This window comes from Tinamus guttatus, unplaced genomic scaffold (genome assembly GCF_059628265.1).
Source record: "Tinamus guttatus ecotype Peru unplaced genomic scaffold, ASM5962826v1 Tinamus_guttatus_pri_ptg000460l, whole genome shotgun sequence".
Taxonomy (NCBI): domain Eukaryota; kingdom Metazoa; phylum Chordata; class Aves; order Tinamiformes; family Tinamidae; genus Tinamus; species Tinamus guttatus.
Genome location: NW_028288994.1, coordinates 36,306 through 55,911, shown reverse-complemented (window position 1 = coordinate 55,911; position 19,606 = coordinate 36,306). Strand labels below are relative to the sequence as shown.

General features: G+C 71.3%; 3 protein-coding genes and 1 pseudogene across 3 annotated transcripts; 2 read left to right on the top strand and 2 right to left on the bottom strand.

The window, feature by feature from the left end:
* Positions 1–3,009: 3,009 nt before the first annotated feature.
* LOC148593059 (interleukin-1 receptor antagonist protein-like) lies at positions 3,010–6,788 on the bottom strand (annotated as a pseudogene).
* An 813-nt stretch (positions 6,789–7,601) lies between these two features.
* LOC148593058 (interleukin-36 receptor antagonist protein-like) lies at positions 7,602–8,758 on the bottom strand. The gene is made up of 3 exons (XM_088532585.1): positions 8,675–8,758; positions 8,476–8,600; positions 7,602–7,815 (listed from the first exon to the last, which is right to left on the bottom strand). The coding sequence occupies exons 1-3, from the start codon at positions 8,751–8,753 to the stop codon at positions 7,606–7,608; spliced, it is 414 nt and encodes a 137-aa protein (XP_088388711.1). The 5' UTR covers positions 8,754–8,758; the 3' UTR covers positions 7,602–7,605.
* Positions 8,759–9,632: 874 nt separating this feature from the next.
* LOC148593057 (transmembrane emp24 domain-containing protein 4) lies at positions 9,633–11,819 on the top strand. The gene is made up of 5 exons (XM_088532584.1): positions 9,633–9,804; positions 10,302–10,402; positions 11,239–11,364; positions 11,436–11,582; positions 11,665–11,819. Exons 1-5 carry the CDS (start codon positions 9,633–9,635, stop codon positions 11,812–11,814), a joined length of 696 nt encoding a protein of 231 aa, XP_088388710.1. The 3' UTR covers positions 11,815–11,819.
* Positions 11,820–12,197: 378 nt separating this feature from the next.
* Positions 12,198–19,206, top strand: LOC148593056 (putative ATP-dependent RNA helicase DDX56). Its single transcript, XM_088532583.1, has 14 exons — positions 12,198–12,260; positions 12,919–13,080; positions 14,299–14,453; positions 15,188–15,358; positions 16,358–16,448; positions 16,995–17,239; positions 17,626–17,763; positions 18,064–18,177; positions 18,249–18,343; positions 18,421–18,494; positions 18,572–18,661; positions 18,736–18,841; positions 18,939–19,030; positions 19,126–19,206. The coding sequence occupies exons 1-14, from the start codon at positions 12,204–12,206 to the stop codon at positions 19,204–19,206; spliced, it is 1,671 nt and encodes a 556-aa protein (XP_088388709.1). The 5' UTR covers positions 12,198–12,203.
* The last annotated feature ends 400 nt before the right edge of the window (positions 19,207–19,606 follow it).

Genomic DNA, 19,606 nt, shown 5'->3' with positions numbered 1-19,606 from the left:
ATCCCACGTCTCCACATCCCATGTACCAGTGTCCCCATGTTCCCGCGTCCCCATGTCCCCACGTCCCCATGTCCCCGCTCCCCATGTCCCCACGTCCCCAGCGCGGTGGCTTCCGCAGGAAGGGGGGATGGGAGGAGGAAACCCCAGGCCTTGAGCAAGCGGCGCAGCCGGGGCCGCCGCAGCCTCGGAGGAGCCGCCGCGGGCGCCATGGCGGCCCCGCTGTCCCCGGCGGCCCCATCGTGTCCCCAGCCGTGTCCCCAGCGCTGGCGCCGCGGTGGCTCTGTCGTGTCCCCAGCCATGACTACCCTGTCCCCGCAGATGTCCCTGCCGTGTCCCCTCCTCAACGCTGCCGCCTGCCCGGGGTGGCTCGGACACCCTCTCCGCTACCTGTGCGCTCGGATGTCCCCAACGGTGGCTCCGCCGTGTCCCCAACGTCCCCAGCCCGGCCCATGCGCCCCTGACTCAGCAGGGCCACGAGGAAGAGGAGGAGGAAGCAGCGGGGAGGGCGGGGGGGGGGGGGCAGTGCACCCATGGGTGCCCCCCCCGCCCGCTGCCAGGGGGTGCCCAAAGGGGGGGGGGGGTCCCGCACCCAAGGGTGGGGGCTCCCTGGTTATGGGGGGGTCCTGCGTGACGGGGGGGGTGCTCTGCTCCTGGGGGGGCCCACAGCAGCACGGGGGGGTCCCGCACCCAAAGGTGGGGGGGTCCCGCACCCAAAGGCGGCTCCTCCCGCCCAATGGGGAGGGGGGATGCTGGGGGGGGGGGTCCCCCCCGCACCCAAGGGTGGTCCCTGATAACTGGGGGGTGCCCCATGGCGGGGGGGGGGCATGGGGTGCTCCTCTTCCGGGGGGGGGGGGGTTGTCCCATGCGCAGCGGCCAGGGCAGGGGCAGCGACAACCCCCTCCCCAAAATGTCCCCACGTGCCCCCCCCCCCCCATGTCCCTGCAGCGGGACACTCGGTGCCTGTGCCCCCCCCCCCACCAGCCATTTCCTCCCCCTCCGCCACCACTCAGGGCCTCCCCAAACTTGTCCCTGCGTCCCCGTCCCCAGCCATGGGGCAGGGTGAGGCGGGGGGGGGGGTGGGACAGACCGGGGGACACACGGGTGGCCCTGTCCCCGCGGCCTGGCCCGCGGCGCGCGCGCTTACCCGCTGTCCCGGCGGCCGCGCACACTTCCTGCCGCGCCGCGCGCCGCCCTCCGGCTCGCGCGGCCGCCGGGACCGCGCGGGGACAGCGGGGACAGCGTGGGGACAATGTGGGGACAACGTGGGGACAGCGCGGGGACAACGTGGGGCGGGGGGGCACTGAGGCCCTGGTAGCACCGGCGTGGGGAAGCACCCCAAATTTACACCAGCGCCTTAAGGGCCGGGGCGGGGGGGTCAAGGCCATGGAGAATCTCCAGGGATTCGGGGGACCTTGAGGGTTTTGGGGACCCAGCAGGGCTGGGGGGGGGACAAGGGTTTGAAGGGACCCTCAAGGGCCATGGGGGGAGGTCAAGGGGCATGGAGGAGCCACAAGGGCCGTGGGGGACACCAGGGCACATGGGGGACACCAGGGGACATGGGGGACCCTCCAGGGCCACGGAGGACCCCAAAGTCCTTGGAGGAGCCTCTAGTGCCAAGGAGGGGAGGACCTCAAGGGTTATAAGGGAGCCCCAAGGACCATGGGGGAGCCTCAAGGCTCATGGAGGGGACCCTCCATGGATATGGGGGACACCAAGGGACATGGGGGACCTGCCAGGGCCAGGGGGAATCCAAAGGGACATGGAGGGGGGGACCTCAAGGGCTATGGGGGGGGATCTCAAGACTCCTGGAGCCTCCCAAGGGTTATAGAGGACCCCAAAGCCACAGGGGACCCTCAAGCATCACAGGGGACCCTGGAGGGCTAGAGCGGAACCTCAGGAGATATTGGGGACCTCAGGGGACATGGGGGACATTGCAGGGCAAGCAGCGGCCCCTCAAGGGCTCTGGGGACCCATTGAGGGCCATGGGGGACACCCAGGTCCTTGGGGCGAGGGCCATCGGGGCCCACAACATTTATGTGGCACCTTCGAGGGCCACGGCGGGGGGGGTACGAGGGCCACCGGGGACACAAGGGTTATGGGAGGGGACACAAGGGTTATGGGAGGGGACACAAGGGTTATGGGGGGGACACAAGGGTTATGGGGGGGGGGGGCGCTCAGGGCCACGGGGTCCCCACGCGCTGTGGGGGACACGGAGGCTCCGGGGGTCCCGCGCGGGTCCCCAGGGGCTCGGGATGTCCCCATCGGGCTTCGGATGTCCCCAACGGGCTCCCGTCCCCCCGCTCCCCCCCCGCTCCCCCGCCCTTACCGGCGCTCCCGGCGCGCGCCGCGGGGCGGGGCCACCTCCGGCCACGCCCCCTCCTGGTGCCGTGCGGAAAAGCACAGGCCCCGCCCTCATCGAGGCTCCGCCCCTAACGTGGGAGAGGCCCCGCCCTCTGGTCGCCCCTCCCCATAAACCCCGCCCCTCGTGTCCCGGCAGGCCCCCCCGGGGTCCGATCCTGCCCCATGGGGACCCGATCCTGCCCCGCAAGGCCCCGATCCTGCCCCATGGGGACCTGATCCTGCCCCACAGGGCCCCGATCCTGCCCCATGGGGACCCGATCCTGCCCCCCGGGGCCCGATCTTGATCCACAGGGCTCGATGCTGCCCCACACGGGCCCGATTCTGCCACCCCGTGGTCCAATGCTGCCCCATGGGGACCTGATCCTGCCCCACCGGGCCCCGATCCTGCCCTATGGGGACATGATCCTGCCCCACAGGGGCCCGATTCTGACCCACGGGGTCCAATCCTTCCCCGTGGGGACGTGATCCTGCCCCACGGGGACATGATCCTGCCCCATGGGGCCTGGTGATGCCCCTAGGGGGCCTGATCCTGCCCCACGGAGCCTCATCCTGCCCCACGGGGGCCTCCCCCCCGCTCCACACCACACACGGAGGCGGCTGCTGCCACGGAGCCGTTTATTGCCCCCGGGCTCCCCGCGGCGCCCGGGGCTACTTGCGCTGCAGGTAGAAGGTGGTGATGGCGCCGGCGTGGCCGGGCTGCGCCGTGAGGGCCAGCGCGTGGCCGGGCTGCGGCGCCGTGCTCAGGAAGTGCCCCGGGAACGCGGCCGCCTCGAAGGAGTGCGTGGAGCCGCTGAAGCTCTTGTAGAACGTGAAGTGCTCGGTGCCGCCGGGCCGCGAGAAGAGCTCGAGCAGCGGCACGGCCTGGCGGCGACACCGTCACCGCGGGCACGGCCAGCGCCACGGCGCGGCGGTGACAGCGCCACGGGGGGGCCTGGCCTCGGGTGGCATCGCCTTGGGGGACATGGCCTTGGGGACACTGCCTTGGGGTGGTGCTGGCCTTGGGGGACAATGGCTTGGTGGGACATGGCCTTGGGGACACTGCCTGAGGGTGGTGCTGGCCTTGGGGGACATGGCCTTGGGGGACACTGCCTGAGGGGACATGGCCTTGGTGGACACTGCCTGGGGTGGTGCTGGCCTTGGGTGACATTGTCTCAGGGGACATGGCCTTGCGGGACACTGCCTTGGGGTGATGCTGGCCTTGGGGGACACTGCCTGAGGGGACATGATCTTGGGGACACTGCCTGAGGGTGCTGCTGGCCTTGGGGGACATGGCCTTGGGTGGCACCACCTTGGGGGACATGGCCTTGGGGGACACTGCCTTAGGGTGGTGCTGGCCTTGGGGACACTGCCTGAGGGGACATGGCCTTGGGGACACTGCCTGAGGGTGATGCTGGCCTTGGGGGACATGGCCTTGGGTGGCACCACCTTGGGGGACATGGCCTTGGGGACACTGCCTGAGGGTGGTGCTGGCCTTGGGGGACATGGCCTTGGGGGACACTGCCTTGGGGTCATGCTGGCCTTGGGGGACACCGCCTTGGAGGGACATGGCCTTGGAGGACACTGCCTGGGGTGGTGCTGGCCTTGGGTGACATTGTCTCAGGGGACATGGCCTTGGGGGACACTGCCTTGGGGTGGTGCTGGCCTCGGGTGGCATCGCCCTGGGGGACATGGCCTCAGGTGACACCGCCTTGGGGGGACATGGCCTTGGGGGACACTGCCTTGGGGTGGTGCTGGCCTCGGGTGGCATCGCCCTGGGGGACATGGCCTTGGGGGACACTGCCTGAGGGTGATGCTGGCCTTGGGGACACTGGCGTGGTGGGACATGGCCTTGGAGGACACTGCCTTGGGGTCATGCTGGCCTTGGGGGACAATGGCTTGGTGGGACATGGCCTTGGGGACACTGCCTGAGGGTGGTGCTGGCCTTGGGGGACATGGCCTTGGGTGACACCACCTTGGGGGACATGGCCTTGGGAGACACTTCCTGGGGTGGTGCTGGCCTTGGGGGACACTGGCTTGGTGGGACATGGCCTTGGGGGACACTGCCTTGGGGTCGTGCTGGCCTTGGGGGACAATGGCTTGGTGGGACATGGCCTTGGGGGACACTGCCTTGTGGTGGTGCTGGCCTTGGGTGACACCGCCTTGGGGGGACATGTCCTTGGAGAGCCACCACTTGAGGTGATATTGGCCTTGAGTGATGTGGCCTTGAGGTGCCGACACCTTCAGTGCCTCTGACCTTGGGGGTGACACCACCTTGATGTGGCCTTGGGTGACATGGCCCTTGGGGTGCTCCCAGCTCACAGTGGCATCACCATGGGGGCAGCTCCCCTGTTTTGGGGGCCCACTGGGACACTGGGAAGCCACCACCTTGGGTTGCCCAACGTCGGGGTGCCCTCCACCCTGGGATGACCCATTTCAGAGCTCCCTCCACCCACTGGACGTCACCGCCTTGGGCTGCCCCACCTCAGGGTGTCCCAACCTTGGGGTGCCCGGCCCTGGGCGCCCTCCACCTTGGGGCCATTCCACCCCCGAACACCTTCCCCATGGGCGTCCCCGCCTCAGCGTGCCCCACTTCGGGGACACCCCGGCCATGGGGCACCTTGTCCCGCTTTGGGGTGCCCCCCGCCTTGGGCACCATCACCTGGGGGTTTCCTCCCAGCCGCCACCTCGGGCTCCCTCCCGGGTGCCACCTGGGCATGTCCCCGCGCCGGGGTGGCCCGTGGGACACTCACCTCCAGCTGCAGCTGGGGCTGGGGCCCGGTGCCACAGGACAGCGCCTGGCTGCCCCCGCGGATGCCCACGATGAGGGGGGTAGCGGCTCCGCTCCAGGTGCCGGTTGGGGACCACGCTGATGGACTCTGCGCGGAGCCGGGCGTCAGGGCGGCCTTGGGGACACCCGGGGTCCCCCCGGTCCCGCACGCACCTTCCTGGGCGGCGTTGGCGCCCTGCAGGTTGGTGGCCACCAGGCGCCCCTGCTCCAGGCACAGCACCTTCTGGTCCGTGTCCCGCACGCGGTAGTGGTAGGGCTGCCGCGCGGGGTGTGACAGCGTCGTCACCTCGGTGCCGGGGGAGCCTTCTGCTACGGGGACACGCGGCCGGGGCACGGGGACGTGAGCGTGGGGTGGGGACACGAGCTGGGCATCCCGCGGGGTCGTGGGGACAGGGATGTGTGGGGACAGGGACACCCTGGGGAAAGGGGACATCACAGGGGCTTCGTGGGGATGGGGACAGGAGCACGGGGTGAGGACGTGGGCATCGTGGGGACAGGGATGTGTGGGGACAGGACATGGGGTCACCCTGGGGAAAGGGGGCATCACAGGGGCTTCATGGGGATGGGGACAGGAGCATGGGGTGAGGACATGGGCATCGTGGGGACAGGGACATGGGCATCCCGGGGGGGACATGGGGACCGGGATGTGTGGGGACAGGACACAAGGGCTTCTTGGGGACATCCTGAGGAAAGGGGACATCACAGGGGCTTCGTGGGGATGGGGATGGGGACAGGAGCATGGGGTGAGGACGTGGGCATCGTGGGGACAGGGATGTGTGGGGACAGGACATGGGGACACCGTGGGGAAAGGGGACATCACAGGGGCTTCATGGGGATGGGGATGGGGACAGGAGCATGGGGTGGGGACATGGGCATCGTGGGGACAGGGACATGGGCATCCCAGGGGGGTCATGGGGACCGGGACGTGTGGGGACAGGACACAAGGGCTTCTTGGGGACACCCTGGGGAAAGGGGACATCACAGGGGCTTCCTGGGGATGGGGACATGGGCATCCTGGGGACAGGGACATAGGACATGGGGACACGGGCAGTGTGGAGGCAGGACACATGGGGCAGGGTGCGATGGCATCGTGGGGACATGACCACAGGGCACATGGACATCATGGGGACAGGGACGTGGGCATCACGGTGACAGGGCCATTGCAGGGAGGGGGACGTGGACATCACAGGGCGCCAGGACACCGCGTGTCTGGGCACAGGGACGTGGCCCGTGGGGACAGGGCCCAAGGGACCCTTGGGGACGTGCGCAGGGGACGCTACCTTCATCCAGGAACAGCTTGAAGAGCGCCTCCATGTCGGGGTCCGGCACGGACGCCGTGGGGTGGCCCGCGGCCACCGCGCTGCTCAACGGCTGCGGGTCGGGCTGGCCCCGTCCCCAGCGCCCGGGGTCCCTCCATGCCGCACCGGCAGCCTGCGGGGGACACCAGCACCGCGGTGGGGACAGAACCGGGTGCCCGGTGCCCACTGGGGTGCCCCGTCCCCACCTTACCTGGCGCCTCCCTGGCCCGGCCCGGCCCGCGGCGGAGCTGCGGGAAAGGGAAAGCGGAGGGATGAGAAGGGGCCGGGCGCCGCTGCGGGGTGGCCCTGGCACTGCCACCCTCCCCTGGGACTCACCTCCGCTCTCCGAGTGCCCGTGACATGGCCGAGCCTGCGCGCGAGACGGGGCAGCGCGTGGGGAAAGCGGGCGGCGCGGGAACCTGCCTGCGCTCAGTAGGCTTCAGAGTGAACGCTCACGGTCTCCCCCGCCCTTCCCTGCCCCGCGGCCGGCAGCAACACCTGCAGCCCCGGCGCGGGCCGGGCCGGGCGCCCTCTTATAGGGACCGGGCGGAGGGAGGGGACGGCTGGTGGCGCCGGAAGGATGCGCGGGCAGGGCCGGAGCGTTGGGAAACAGCGGGGCCGGCCCCGTGAACCTGCTCACACCGGGGCCTCCCCCGTGGCGTCCCTGTGCCCAATGACAGCCACGTACCCTGTCCCTGTGATGTCCCTGCGCCCCATCCCAGTGACACCCATTGTACCCTGTGCCCCACGTGCCCCATTCCCTGTGATGTCCCCATGCCCACGTGCCCCATCCTGGTGGCACCTAATGCCACGTCTCTGTGCCCCCAGTGTGCGCTGTCCCCATGTGTCCCCATCGTGCCCGTGTGCCCCCTCCTCATGGTGTCCCGGTCACCCCCTCCCCGTGCCGTCCCCGCGCCCCACATTCCCACGCGCGTCCCCGTCCCTCCGCGGCACGTCGGGACACGCCGGCCTCCGCATCCGGGAACAGGGCCGTGCCGGGACAGCGGCAGGAGGCCGCCCCGCCGCCCGCGTCACCTCCCGCCCGCCGGGGCTGTCCCCAACGGGGCTGGCGCAAGAGCAGGCGTCCCGCCGCGCTGACGCCACCGCCCCGGGCGGAAAGAGGGAAGGAGAGGAAGGGCCCACGCGTCCCCGTGGCGGCTTTATTGGCCCGGCGGGGGCTCAGCAGAGCTGGAAGTAGAAGTCGAGGACGCGGGTGGCATCGGGGCCCTGCGCCAGCCCCAGCGGCTCGTGGGCCCGCGCCGACGTGCACAGGAACCAGCCGGGGTTGGCGGCCGACTCGAAGCGCCACATCCCGTCCTTGTAGGAGCGGAAGAAGGTGAAGGGCGCCGAGGCCTCGCCGGCGCGGGGCAGCGCCCGGATGTCCGTGTCCTGCGCGTGGGGACAGCGCGGTGGCACGGGGCACCTCGCGCCACCCCCGTGCTTCGTGCTCTTGCTCCGTGCCCGTGATGCCGCTCCCAGCAAGGAGTTGGTCCCCAAGGCGCCCGTGTCCCCTACCCCGAGGTTGTCCCGTGTGCCCTGTCCCCACTTGTCCCATCCCCGTGACGCTCATGTGTCCCCTGCCCATGGCACCTACATGTCCCATCACCATGGGTCCCATCGTGGTGTCCCATCACCATGATGCTCCATGTCCCCCAGTTCTGCAATGCCCTGTCCCCAATCCCAGCAATGCCCAGGTGCCCTGTCCCCACAACGTCCTGCGCCCCGTGTGTCCCTGTCCCATCCTCATGATGTCCTTTCATCGTGATGCCCCTTGTCCCATGTGTCCCGTCCCAATGAGATCCTGTCCCCACGATGCCCCATGCTGGTGATGCCCCAGGTCTCATGTGTCCTGTCCCCATTAGGTCCCATCCTCACAATGTCCCATACCCCACACATGCCATCCCCATGATGTCCCATCTCCTTGACTCCCCATGTCCCATGTCTCCCATCCTCCTGATGTCCTGTCCCCAGGATGCCATATGTCCCACGCGTCCCGTCCCCACGATGTCCCGTCCTCGCAGTTCCACCCTGTCCCTGTCCCCGCGGTACCTCAAGCCGCAGCGTGGGCCGGGGGGCGGCGGGGCTGGCCAGGCAGCGGGTGCCGTTCTGGATGCCCAGGATGACGGGCAGCCGCGCTTGGGCGAAGGAGCGGTTGGGCACCCAGAAAACCTTCTCTGTGCAGCAGAGGGGCACGGTGACACCAGGGACATCGTGACGGCCCTGCCACCCCGCGCCACACGCCTCTCACCTTCCAGGGCCGCGTTGGCACCTTGCAGGTGCCCGGCCACCAGCTGGTCATTGCGCAGGTAGAGCAGCTTCTGGTCCATGTCCCAGATCCTGCCAAGGGGGGACACATAAAAGCGCCCGCGGTGCCCGTCACCCCCCATCTGACACCCGCCCAGGGTCGCTCCTTACCGATACTTAAAGACCTTGGTCTGCAGGGCAGCGAAGCCTTCGGCCTCTGCATGGAGGAAGAGGAGGGTGAGGACGAAGAGGGTGGCGCAAGGAGGGGGTGGACCCGTCATGGCGCCCCGGGCTTGCCCGCCATGTCCCCCCCTTGTCACCCGCCTCCTTTATAAGGTTCCCGTGGTGGCCGGAGGCTGCCGGGAGGGGATGGGGACAGCCCCCCCCCCGGGTGCAATTTCCCGCTTGCGGCGGCCCCTTCCCGGCACCCACCCATGGCCGCGGTGCCCGGGCGCCGCCGCTGCCGTCTGCGTGGGCCCCGCGGGTGACAGGGAGGAAGGAAGGAAGGACGTGGCGGGTTGCCACACCGGGCCACGTGCGGAGGGCAGGGCAAGAGGGACGGATACCCGAGGAATGGAGGGGGATGACGGGGCCTGGCTCTGTCCCCCACTGTCACTCCGGGCCACGAGCTGGCTCCAATACGGCCGGAGCCGTCGGGGCTGCGCGGAGCTTCCCCGCGGGGGATTCGAACTTCCAACCTCCGCCTTACAGGCGCGGCGCCCTCCCCGCGGCGCCACGCAGTGCGCATGCGGGGGCCGCTCCGCGCGGCGCCGTGCGGCCGCCGCGGGCACCCGTAGGTGCGTCGTGGGGGCCAGTGAGTGGCCGCCAGGCGGCGGCGCGTGCGCAGTGCGGCGCCTCGGGGAGGGCGCGTGCGTAGTGCGGCGGGTCTGGGCTCGCGCGTGCGTAGTGCGGCGTCCCGCGGGGCCCGCGCGTGCGCAGTGCGGCGTCCCGCGGGGCGGCGCATGCGCGGTGGCGGCGCGGGCGGCGGGGCCATGGCGGGTGGCGGGGCGCTGCGCGCGGCCGCGCTCGCGGTGCTGCTGGCGGCCTGGGGCGCCCGCGCGCTCTACTTCCACATCGGCGAGACCGAGAAGCGCTGCTTCATCGAGGAGATCCCCGACGAGACCATGGTCATCGGTGCGCGGGACAGGGGGACCGGCACTGGGCACCGGCGCGGGGGACTGAGGGGGAGAGACCCTGGGAAACGGGGAGGAATAAGCGGAGAGACCCCCGGAACCCGGAGGGGATGGAGGGAGCGACACCAAGAACCGGGGTGGGCGGTGGGAGGAAGCGGAGAGAGCCCGGGGACCGGGAGGGGGGATAAGCGGAAAGACGTTGAGAACGGGGAGGGAGAAAAGGGGAGAGATCTTGGGAAATGGAGAGGGGAATAAGGGAAGAAACGTCGGGAAGTGGGAAGAGAGATAACGGGAAAGACAGTGGGAACGGGGAGGGAGATAAGAGGAGAGATCCTGGGAAAAAGGAGGGGGAATAAGGAAGAGACCTTGGGAAGGAGGGCTGCGGGATAAGGGAAGAGACTCTGGGAACCAGGGAGGGGATGATCGGGAGCCCCCCATCCCCGGCGGGCCCTGGGGGGTCCCGGGGGATCCAGCCCCGCTCCGAGCCGCTGCCCGCAGGGAACTACCGGACGCAGCTGTGGGACAAGCAGTCGGAGTCGTTCCTGCCCTCCACGCCGGGGCTGGGGATGCACGTGGAGGTGAAGGACCCCGACGGCAAGGTGAGCGCCGCGCCAGGGCGGGGGCGGCGGGGGCGCCGCGCGGCGCTGAGCGCCCGTCCCGTCCCGTCATAGAATCATAGAATCATAGAATGCTTAGGGTTGGAAGGGACCTCTAGAGATCATCTAGTCCAACCCCCCTGCATACGCAGGGTCACCCAGAGCACGTGGCACAGGACTGCGGCCAAGCGGGTTTGAAGATCTCCAGAGAAGGAGACTCCACAACCTCTCTGGGCAGCCTGTTCCAGGGCTCTGGCACCCTCACTGGGAAGGGATTTTTCCTTAAGTTCCTGTGGAACTTTTGGTGCTTCAGTTTGTGGCCATTTCCTCTAGTCCTATCAGTGGCCACCACTGAAAAGAGACCATCCCCGTCCTCTGCACTCCCTCCCTTGAGGTACTTATATACACTGATTAGATCCCCTCTCAGCCTTCTCTTCTCCAGCTGAACAGGCCCAGCTCCCTCAGCCTCTCCTCACAGGGCAGATGTTCCAGGCCCCTGATCATCCTCGTAGCCCTGCGCTGGACTCTCTCCAGCAGCTCCACATCCCTCTTGTCCTGTGGGGCCCAGAACTGGACACAATACTCCAGAACTGGACACAATACTCCAGAACTGGACACAATACTCCAGATGCGGCCTCACTAGGGCTGAGTAGAGGGGCAGGATCCCCTCCCTCGACCTGCTGGAGACGCTCTTCTTAATGCAGCCCAGGATCCCATTGGCCTTCTTGGCCACAAGGGCAACTGCTGCCTCATGGTCAACTTGTCATCCACCATGACACCCAGGTCTTTCTCTGCAGAGCTGCTCTCCACAAGCTGCTCTCTCTCGTCCCGTCCCGCAGGTGATCCTGTCGCGGCAGTACGGCTCCGAGGGCCGCTTCACCTTCACGTCGCACACGCCGGGCGAGCACCAGATCTGCCTGCACTCCAACTCCACGCGCATGGCGCTCTTCGCGGGCGGCAAGCTGGTGAGCGCGCGGGGGACGGCGGCGGCGGCGGGGGCCGGCGGCGCCCGCTCATGGCCCCCCTCTCCGCGCAGCGGGTGCACCTGGACATCCAGGTGGGCGAACACACCAACAACTACCCCGAGATCGCCGCCAAGGACAAGCTGACGGAGCTGCAGCTCCGCGCGCGCCAGCTCCTCGACCAGGTGGAGCAGATCCAGAAGGAGCAGAACTACCAGCGGGTGAGGGCACGGGGGACGCGGCGGCGGCGGCGGGGGGCCCACGCGGGCCGCGCGGCCGCTGAGCCCCCCCGTGCGCCCGCAGTACCGCGAGGAGCGTTTCCGCATGACGAGCGAGAGCACCAACCAGCGGGTGCTGTGGTGGTCCATCGCGCAGACCATCATCCTCATCCTCACGGGCATCTGGCAGATGCGGCACCTCAAGAGCTTCTTCGAGGCCAAGAAGCTGGTGTAGCCCCGCGGGGCCCCGGGCGCGCGCGCGCGGGTGCAATAAACGCGGGGGCTGCAACGGGGCCGCCTGGAGTTTGTGGGGCCCGCGGGGACCGGGAAGGGGGCGGGGCCGGGACGCGGGGAGCGGGGCCGGGGCCGCTCGCTCCTCCCAGCGCGGGGGGGGCGGGGCCAGAGCCGCTCGTTCCTCCCGTCCGGGGGGGCGGCGCCAGGCTCCTCCCAGCGCGGGGGGCGGGGCCAGGGGCGCTCGCTCCTCCCGCCGTGGGGGGCGGGGTCAGGCGGTGGGGGGCGGGGCCGGGGCCGCTCGCTCCTCCCGCCGCGGGGGGCGCTGTGGCGGCGGGGCGGGGCGGAGGGCGGTGTTCCGGCCGCGCCGGCGGAAGTGGTGTCGCGGCGGCCATGGCGGAGGCGGCGGGAGGCTTCGAGCACATGGGGCTGGACGAGCGGCTGCTGCGGGTGCGGGGGAGCCCCGGGACACCCCGAGCGGGGATGGCGGGAGCCCCGGGGGGCGGCGGGAGCCCCGGGACACCCCGCGCGGGGACAGCGGGAGCCCTGGGGAACGGCGGGAGCCGCGTGGATGGAGGATGCTGGGGGCTGGGACACCTGGGGGGACATCAAGAGCCGGGATCCCCGGGGCAAGTGACATGGAGCAGTTGGGACTCTGGGCTCGGGGACCCTGGGGACACCGGGAGTCCTGGGCTTGTGAACACTGGGGGACATCAGGAGCCCTGTGCTTGGGGACACTGGGGACACTGGGAGCCCTGAGCTGAGCTCAGGGACACTGGGAGTACCGGGAGTCCTGTGGCTGGGGACACCGGGGCACTGGGAGCCCGGAGCCTGGGGACACCGGGAGCCCTGAGCTTGGGGACTCCGAGGACACCGGGAGCCCTGTGGTTGGGGTCACTGGGGACACCGGGAGCTCTGGGCTTGGGGACACTGGGAGCTCTGGGCTTGGGGACACTGGGGACACCGATAGCCCTGTGGTTGGGCACACTGGGGCAGTGGGAGCCCTGAGCTCGGGGACACTGGGAGCACCCGGAGCCTCACGGACGTGGGGACGGGGCCCCGCGCTCGGGGACACCGCGGGTGCCCGCGCTGAGGTCCCCGCGCGCAGGCGGTGGCGGCGCTGGGCTGGGCCCGGCCCACGGCGGTGCAGGCGGCCGCGGTGCCGCTGGCGCTCGAGGGCCGCGACGTGCTGGCGCGGGCGCGCACCGGCTCGGGCAAGACGGGCGCCTACGCGCTGCCCCTGCTGCAGCGGCTGCTGCGCGCCAAGGCGGTGAGTGCCCGCGGGGACCGGCACCGCGGGGACCCGGCGCCACCGGGACCCCGGCAGGGCATCCATGGGGACCCGACACCCAGCAGGGCGCCCACGGGGACCCCGGTGCCACTGAGACCCCAGCAGGGCGCCCACGGGGACCCAACACCCCAGCAGGGCGCCCACGGGGAGCCCGGTGCCACCGGGACCCCGGCAGGGCGCCCCATGGCCAAGCAGCCCCCCGGTGCCCCCCAGGCCCCGGCAGTGCCCCCAGCCAAGCAGCCCCCATCCTCCTAGTGCCCCTCATGCCCAAGTAGCCCCCAGTGCCCACTGAGACCCTGTTAGTGCCCCCCATGCCCAACCTGGCCCCCCAGCCCCACAGTGTTCCTCATGCCCAAAGACCCCCCCCAAACTCCCAATGCCCCCCAGTTCCCTGGTGCCCCCCATGCCCAACCCGGCCCCCCAGCCCAGGTCCCCCCCCCCAGTGCCCCCCAGGCCCTAGCACTGCCCCGTATGCCCAAAGACCCCCCAACCCCCCAATGCCCCCCAGTCCCCTGGTGCTCCCCAGCTCCCTGGTGCCCCTCATGCCCAACCAGGCCCCCAGCCTGGGGAGCCCCCCAGTCCCCTGGTGCCCCCAGGTCCTGGCACTGCCCCCCATGTCCAAAGACCCCCCCCCAGTCTCCTGGTACCCCCCAGCCTCCTGGTGCCCCCCATGCCCAAAGACCCCCCCAACCTCCCAATGCCCCTCAGTCCCCTGGTACCCCTCAGGCCCTGGCAGTGCCCCTTGTGCCCAAAGACCCCCAACCTCCCAATGCCCCCCAGTCCCCTGGTGCCCCCTGGGCCCTGGCACTGCCCCCCATGCCCAAAGACCCCCCCAATCTCCTGGTACCCCCCCATGCCCAAGGACCCCCCAACCTCCCAATGTCCCCCAGTCCCTTGGTGCCCCCCATGCCCAACCAGGCCCCCAGCCTGAGGAGCCCCTCAGTCCCCTGGTGCCCCCCAGCCCCTGGCAGTGCCCCCCATGCCCAAAGACCCTCCCAACCTCCCAATGCCCCCCAGTCCCCTGATACCCCCCAAACCCGTGGTGCCCCCCATGCCCAAAGACCCTCCCAACCTCCCAATGCCCCCCAATCCCCTGGTGCCCCCCATGCCCAACCAGACCCGCAGCCCGAGCAGCCCCCAGCGCCGGCGGGCGCTGTCCCCGCGGTGGTGACGGTGCCGGTGCCGGTGTCGCGGCAGGCGCCGGTGGCGCAGGCCGTGCGGGCGCTGGTGCTGGTGCCCTCCAAGGAGCTGGGGCAGCAGGTGGAGGCGGCGCTGCGGCAGCTGGCGCGGTTCTGCGCGCGGGCCGTGCGCGTGGCGCACCTGGGCGCCGCGGGGGACGTGGGCGCGCAGAGGTGAGCGCCGCGGGCACGGGGCGCCGGGCGCGGGGACGGGGCCCGCTGGCACTGGGGGCTGTGGGCCTGGTTGGGCATGGGGGGCGCTGGGGGTACCAGGGGACTGGGGGGCATTGGGAGGTTGGGAGGGTCTTTGGGCATGGGGGGCACTGCCAGGGGCTGGGGGGCACCAGGGGACTGAGGGGCTCCTCGGGCTGGGGGCCTGGTTGGGCATGGGGGGCACCAAGGGACTGGGGGGCATCGGGAAGTTGGGGGTTCTTTGGGCACAGGGGGCAGTGTCAGGGCCTGGGGGGCACTGGGGGGGCTGCTCGGGCTGGGGACCTGGTTGGGCATGCGGGGCACCAGGGTACAGGGGGGCATTGGGAGATAGGGGGGGTCTTTGGGCATGAAGGACACTGTGGGGCTGGGGGGCCTGGTTGGGCATGGGGGGCACTGCCAGGGTCTCAGTGGGCACTGGGGGCTGCTTGGGCATGAGGGGCACTAGGAGGATGGGGGCTGCTTGGCTGGGGGCACTGCCGGGGTCTGGGGGGCACCGGGGGGCTGCTTGGCCATGGGGCGCCCTGCCGGGGTCTCAGCGGTACTGGGCACCCCGTGGGCGCCCTGCCGGGGTGTTGGGTCCCCGTGGGCGCCCTGCTGGGGTGTTGGGTCCCCGTGGGCGCCCTGCTGGGATCTCGGTGGCACCGGGGTCCCCGTGGGCGCCCTGCCGGGGTCTCAGGTCCCAACCCTGCCCGCAGGCCGCTGCTCATGGAGAAGCCCGACGTGGTGGTGGGCACCCCGGCGCGGGTGCTGGCGCACGTGGGCGCGCGCAGCCTGGCGCTGCGGCCCGCGCTCGAGCTGCTCGTGCTGGACGAGGCCGACCTGCTGCTCTCCTTCGGCTTCGGGGACGACCTCCGCGCGCTGCTCTGGTGCGGGCCACGGCGGGGACGGCACCGGGGGGACGGGGGAGCCTGGGCATGGGGGGCACTGCAAGAATGGGGGGACACTGGGGGACTGGGGACTGCCTGGGCATGGGGGGCACTGAGGGGCTGCCTGGGAAGGGGGGGGCACTGAGGGGCTTGGGGGCACTGGGGAGCCAGGGGGTGCCTGGGCATGGGGAGCACTGAGAGGCTCGGGGGGCACTGGGGAGTCAGGAGGTGCTTGGGCATGGGGGGCACTGAGGAGCCATGGGGTATTTGGGCATGGGGGGCACTGCCAGGGACACTGTGGGGCTGGGGGCTGCCTGGGCATGGGGAGCACTGAGGGGCTCGGGGGGCACTGGGGGGTCAGGAGGTGCTTGGGCATGGGGGGCACTGAGGGGCTGCCTGGGCATGGAGGCCCCTGAAGAGGCATGGGGTATTTGGGCATGGGGGGCACTGCGAGGATGAGAGGGCGCTGAGGGGCTGGGGGCTGCCTGGGCATGGGGGGCACTGAGGGGCTCGGGGGGCACTGGGGAGCCAGGGGGTGCCTGGACATGGGGGGCACTGAGGAGCCATGGGATATTTGGGCATGGGGGGCACTGCCAGGGACACGGTGGGGCTGGGGGCTGCCTGGGCATGGGGAGCACTGAGGGGCTGGGGTGGCAGTGGGGGGCCAGGGGGTGTTTGGGCATGGGGGGCACTGCCGGGGGCACTGGGGGCTGGTGGCTGCCTGGGCATGGGGGCCACTGAGGGTTTGGGGGGGCACTGGGAGCCTGGGGGGTGCTTGGGCATGGGGGGCACTGAGGGGCTGCCTGGGCATGGGGGGCACTGCCAGGGGCACTGGGGGGGCACTGCTGAGGCTGGGCGACCCTCGGGCGCTGCTCCTGGTTTGGGGGGCACTGCCAGCGTGGGGGGCACGGTGGGGCCGGGGGAGGTTTTGAGGGGCCCGGGGGGGTTCTGTGGGGACAAAGGGGGCTGGCGGGGCTGGCACTGACCCTGTCCCCGCAGCCACCTGCCCAAGATCTACCAGGCGCTGCTCATGTCGGCCACGTTCAGCCCCGACGTGGAGGCGCTCAAGGAGCTGGTGCTGCACAACCCGGTGAGCGGGCGCGGGGCGGGCACCGCCGGGCACGCGGTGACGCTGACACCGTGCCGCGGGTGACGGTGTGGCCATGCCATGGGTGACGGTGTGCCCGCCGTGCCAGGGGTGACGGTGTGGTTGTCGCGCCATGGGTGACACTGATGGCGTGCCGTGGGTGACGCTAACGCCATGCTGCGGGTGACGGTGTGGCCATCGTGCCGTGGGTGACGGTGACACCGTGCCCGTGGGTGACACTGATTCTGTGCCATGGGTGACCCTGATTCTGCGCCGCGGGTGACGGTGTGGCCATTGTGCCACGGGTAATCCCAATGGCGTGCTGTGAGTGGCCCTGGTGCCGTGCCCGTGGGTGACGGCGTGGCCACCTTGCCCGGGGGTGACGGTGACGCTGTGCCGCGGGTCACGGTGTGCCCGCCATGCCATCGGTGACGGTGTGGCCGCCGTGCTGTGGGCGACGCTGACGTTGTGCCCACGGGTGACGCCGACGCTGCCGCAGGTGACGGTGTGCCCGCCGTGCCGTGGGTGACACTGACGCTGTGCCCGCAGGTGACGGTGTGCCCGCCGGAGCCGCGGCTGCCGGGCGCCGCGCAGCTGCGGCAGTTCCAGGTGCCCTGCGGCGCCGAGGAGGACAAGTTCCTGCTGCTGCTGGCGCTGCTGAAGCTGGCGCTGCTGCGCGGGCGCGCGCTGCTCTTCGTGGGCACCCTCGCCCGCTGCTACCGCCTCAAGCTCTTCCTGGAGCAGTTCGGCATCGCCGCCTGCGCCCTCAACTCCGAGCTGCCCGCGCGCTCCCGGTGCCCGGCGGCGGGAGGGCGACGGGGCTCCGGGGGAGAAATGGGTGCCCCGGTGCCCGTGGAGGGAGGAACGGGGCGTTTGACCCAGCGTGGGGTGCCAGGGTGCCCGTGGAGGGGGGCATGGAGGCCTGGGGGGCAGTGGGTGCCCACGCGGGAGGGAACTGGGTGCTGCGGGGGATCGGGGTGCCAGGGCATTTACGGAGTGGGGAATGGGCATTTGGGGGGAGAACAAGGTGCCCGTGTGGGGGTAAAGGGGTGACGGGAGGGGAACGGGAGTGCCAGGGTGTTTCTACCTCCAGGGCGCCCCGGGGTGCCAAGGAGGGCGAGGGCCGGAGCCGGGTGCCAGGGGGGCCGCCCTGCGCTGACGGCACCCGCGTGTCCCCCAGGTGCCACGTCATCACCCAGTTCAACCGGGGCATCTACGACTACATCGTGGCCACGGACGAGGAGGTGCCCGCGGTGCCCGCGGTGCCCGCGGCGCAGCCCCCGCGCAAGAAGCGCAAGGCCCGGGCGGACGCTGACAAGTGAGTGGGGCCACCAACGCGTCACCCGGGGCCACCGGCTCCTCTCGTGGGTGCCACCAGGTGGCCGGGACTGTGTGGGACATCATGGGTGGTGCCCTGTGCCAAGGGGACGTCCCTGTGCCCACGGGCTGTTCCGTGTTGCCACTAGAGTCCCCCCACCTGCGTGACTCTCCCTTTCCACACTATTCCTGTGCCCACACGGGTGTCCCTGTGCCCGCGGGGTCCCCCATGCCCACACGGGTGTCCCCGTGCCCGCGGGGTCCCTGTGCCACCCCGACGTGCCACCCTCCTCGCCGACAGGGGCAAGGACCCCGAGTACAGCGTGGCGCGGGGCATCGACTTCCAGAACGTGGCGGCCGTCATCAACTTTGACGTGCCGCCCTCGGCCGAGTCCTACATCCACCGCGTGGGCAGGTAGGCGCGGGGGGCGCCCGGGGGCCGCGCGGTGCCCCCGCGGTGCCCGCCACGAGCGCCTGCGCCCGCAGGACGGCCCGCGCCGACAACCCGGGCACGGCGCTCACCTTCGTGCTGCCCGAGGAGCAGGACAAGCTGGCGCAGATCGAGGACGCGCTCGCGGGAGGTGGGCACAGCGGCGGCGCCGGGGGGCACCGCGCGGCGCGCGCGGAGGGGTGACGCTGCGTCCCTTGGTGTCCCCAGACGGCGGCGAGTCGATGCTGCAGCCCTACCGGTTCTGCATGGAGGAGATCGAGGGCCTGCGCTACCGGTGCCGGGTGCGGGCGGCGCTGGCGCGGGCCGGGCACACGGGGCGGGCGGCCGGGCGGGTGGCACTGACGCCGCGCGCCCGCAGGACGCCATGCGCTCCGTCACCAAGCAGGCCGTGCGGGAGGCCCGGCTGCGCGAGATCAAGGAGGAGCTGCTCAACTCGGAGAAGCTCAAGGTACCCGCGGGCACCGCGCGGGGCGGGGGGCGCGCGGGGGGCGCCCGGCCGCGGTGCCACCTCTCCGTGCCCAGACGTACTTCGAGGACAACCCGCGGGACCTGCACGTGCTGCGGCACGACAAGCCCCTGCACCCGGCCATCGTGCAGCCGCACCTGCGCAACGTGCCCGACTACCTGGGTACGGCCGCGGCGGGGCGGGCGCCGCGGTGGGGCGAGCGCCGCGGGGCCGCCGGGGCCACCGGCGCCGCTCATGCCCTTTCCCCCGGTGCCCGCAGTGCCCCCCAGCCTCCGCGGCATCGCCAAGCCCGTCCTCAAGAAGCGGCAGCGAGTGCCCCACGCCGGTGCCGGCCGCCGCGGGGGCTCCAAGGTGACCGTGGGGCACACGTGGGGCACACGGGGAGCCCAGGTGCTACCCGCGTGTCCCTTCGGTGCCTCACGCTGCCCTTGTTTCCCTGCTTGCAGGCGCGCGGCAGTGCCAACCCGCTGCGGAGCTTCAAGTACGCCCGGCACCGCGCCAAGCGCCCGGCGGCGAAGCCGAGCTGAGCCCCGTGCCCTGCGGGCAGCGCGGGGGGCGCGGGGCATCTCCGCGGGCAATAAAGGTGCCAACGGCCCCACTGGCTTTTCCCACGGGCTACGTGACTGCAGCGGGGGTGACGTGGAGGCGCGCGGCAGCGTGCCCGCCGCGCCGGGGCGAAGGTGCCAGGGCCTTATCGGCCGCGGTATCGAGGGCAAGGCCGCCCGCGGGCCATAAAGCGGGGCAAGGGCACGGCGGCCGCGCGGGCAGCGGCAGCGCCAGCCCGGGGGGCTCCGTGTGGGCACCGGGGGCCACCTCCGGCCTGGGCACGGCCACCCTGGGGCTCTGCGCCCATGTCCCCGCGGGGCCGCCCGTGTCCCCGGTGCTGCGGGTGCCCCTCGCGGGTGCCCAGTGTGGTGCCAAGCCCTG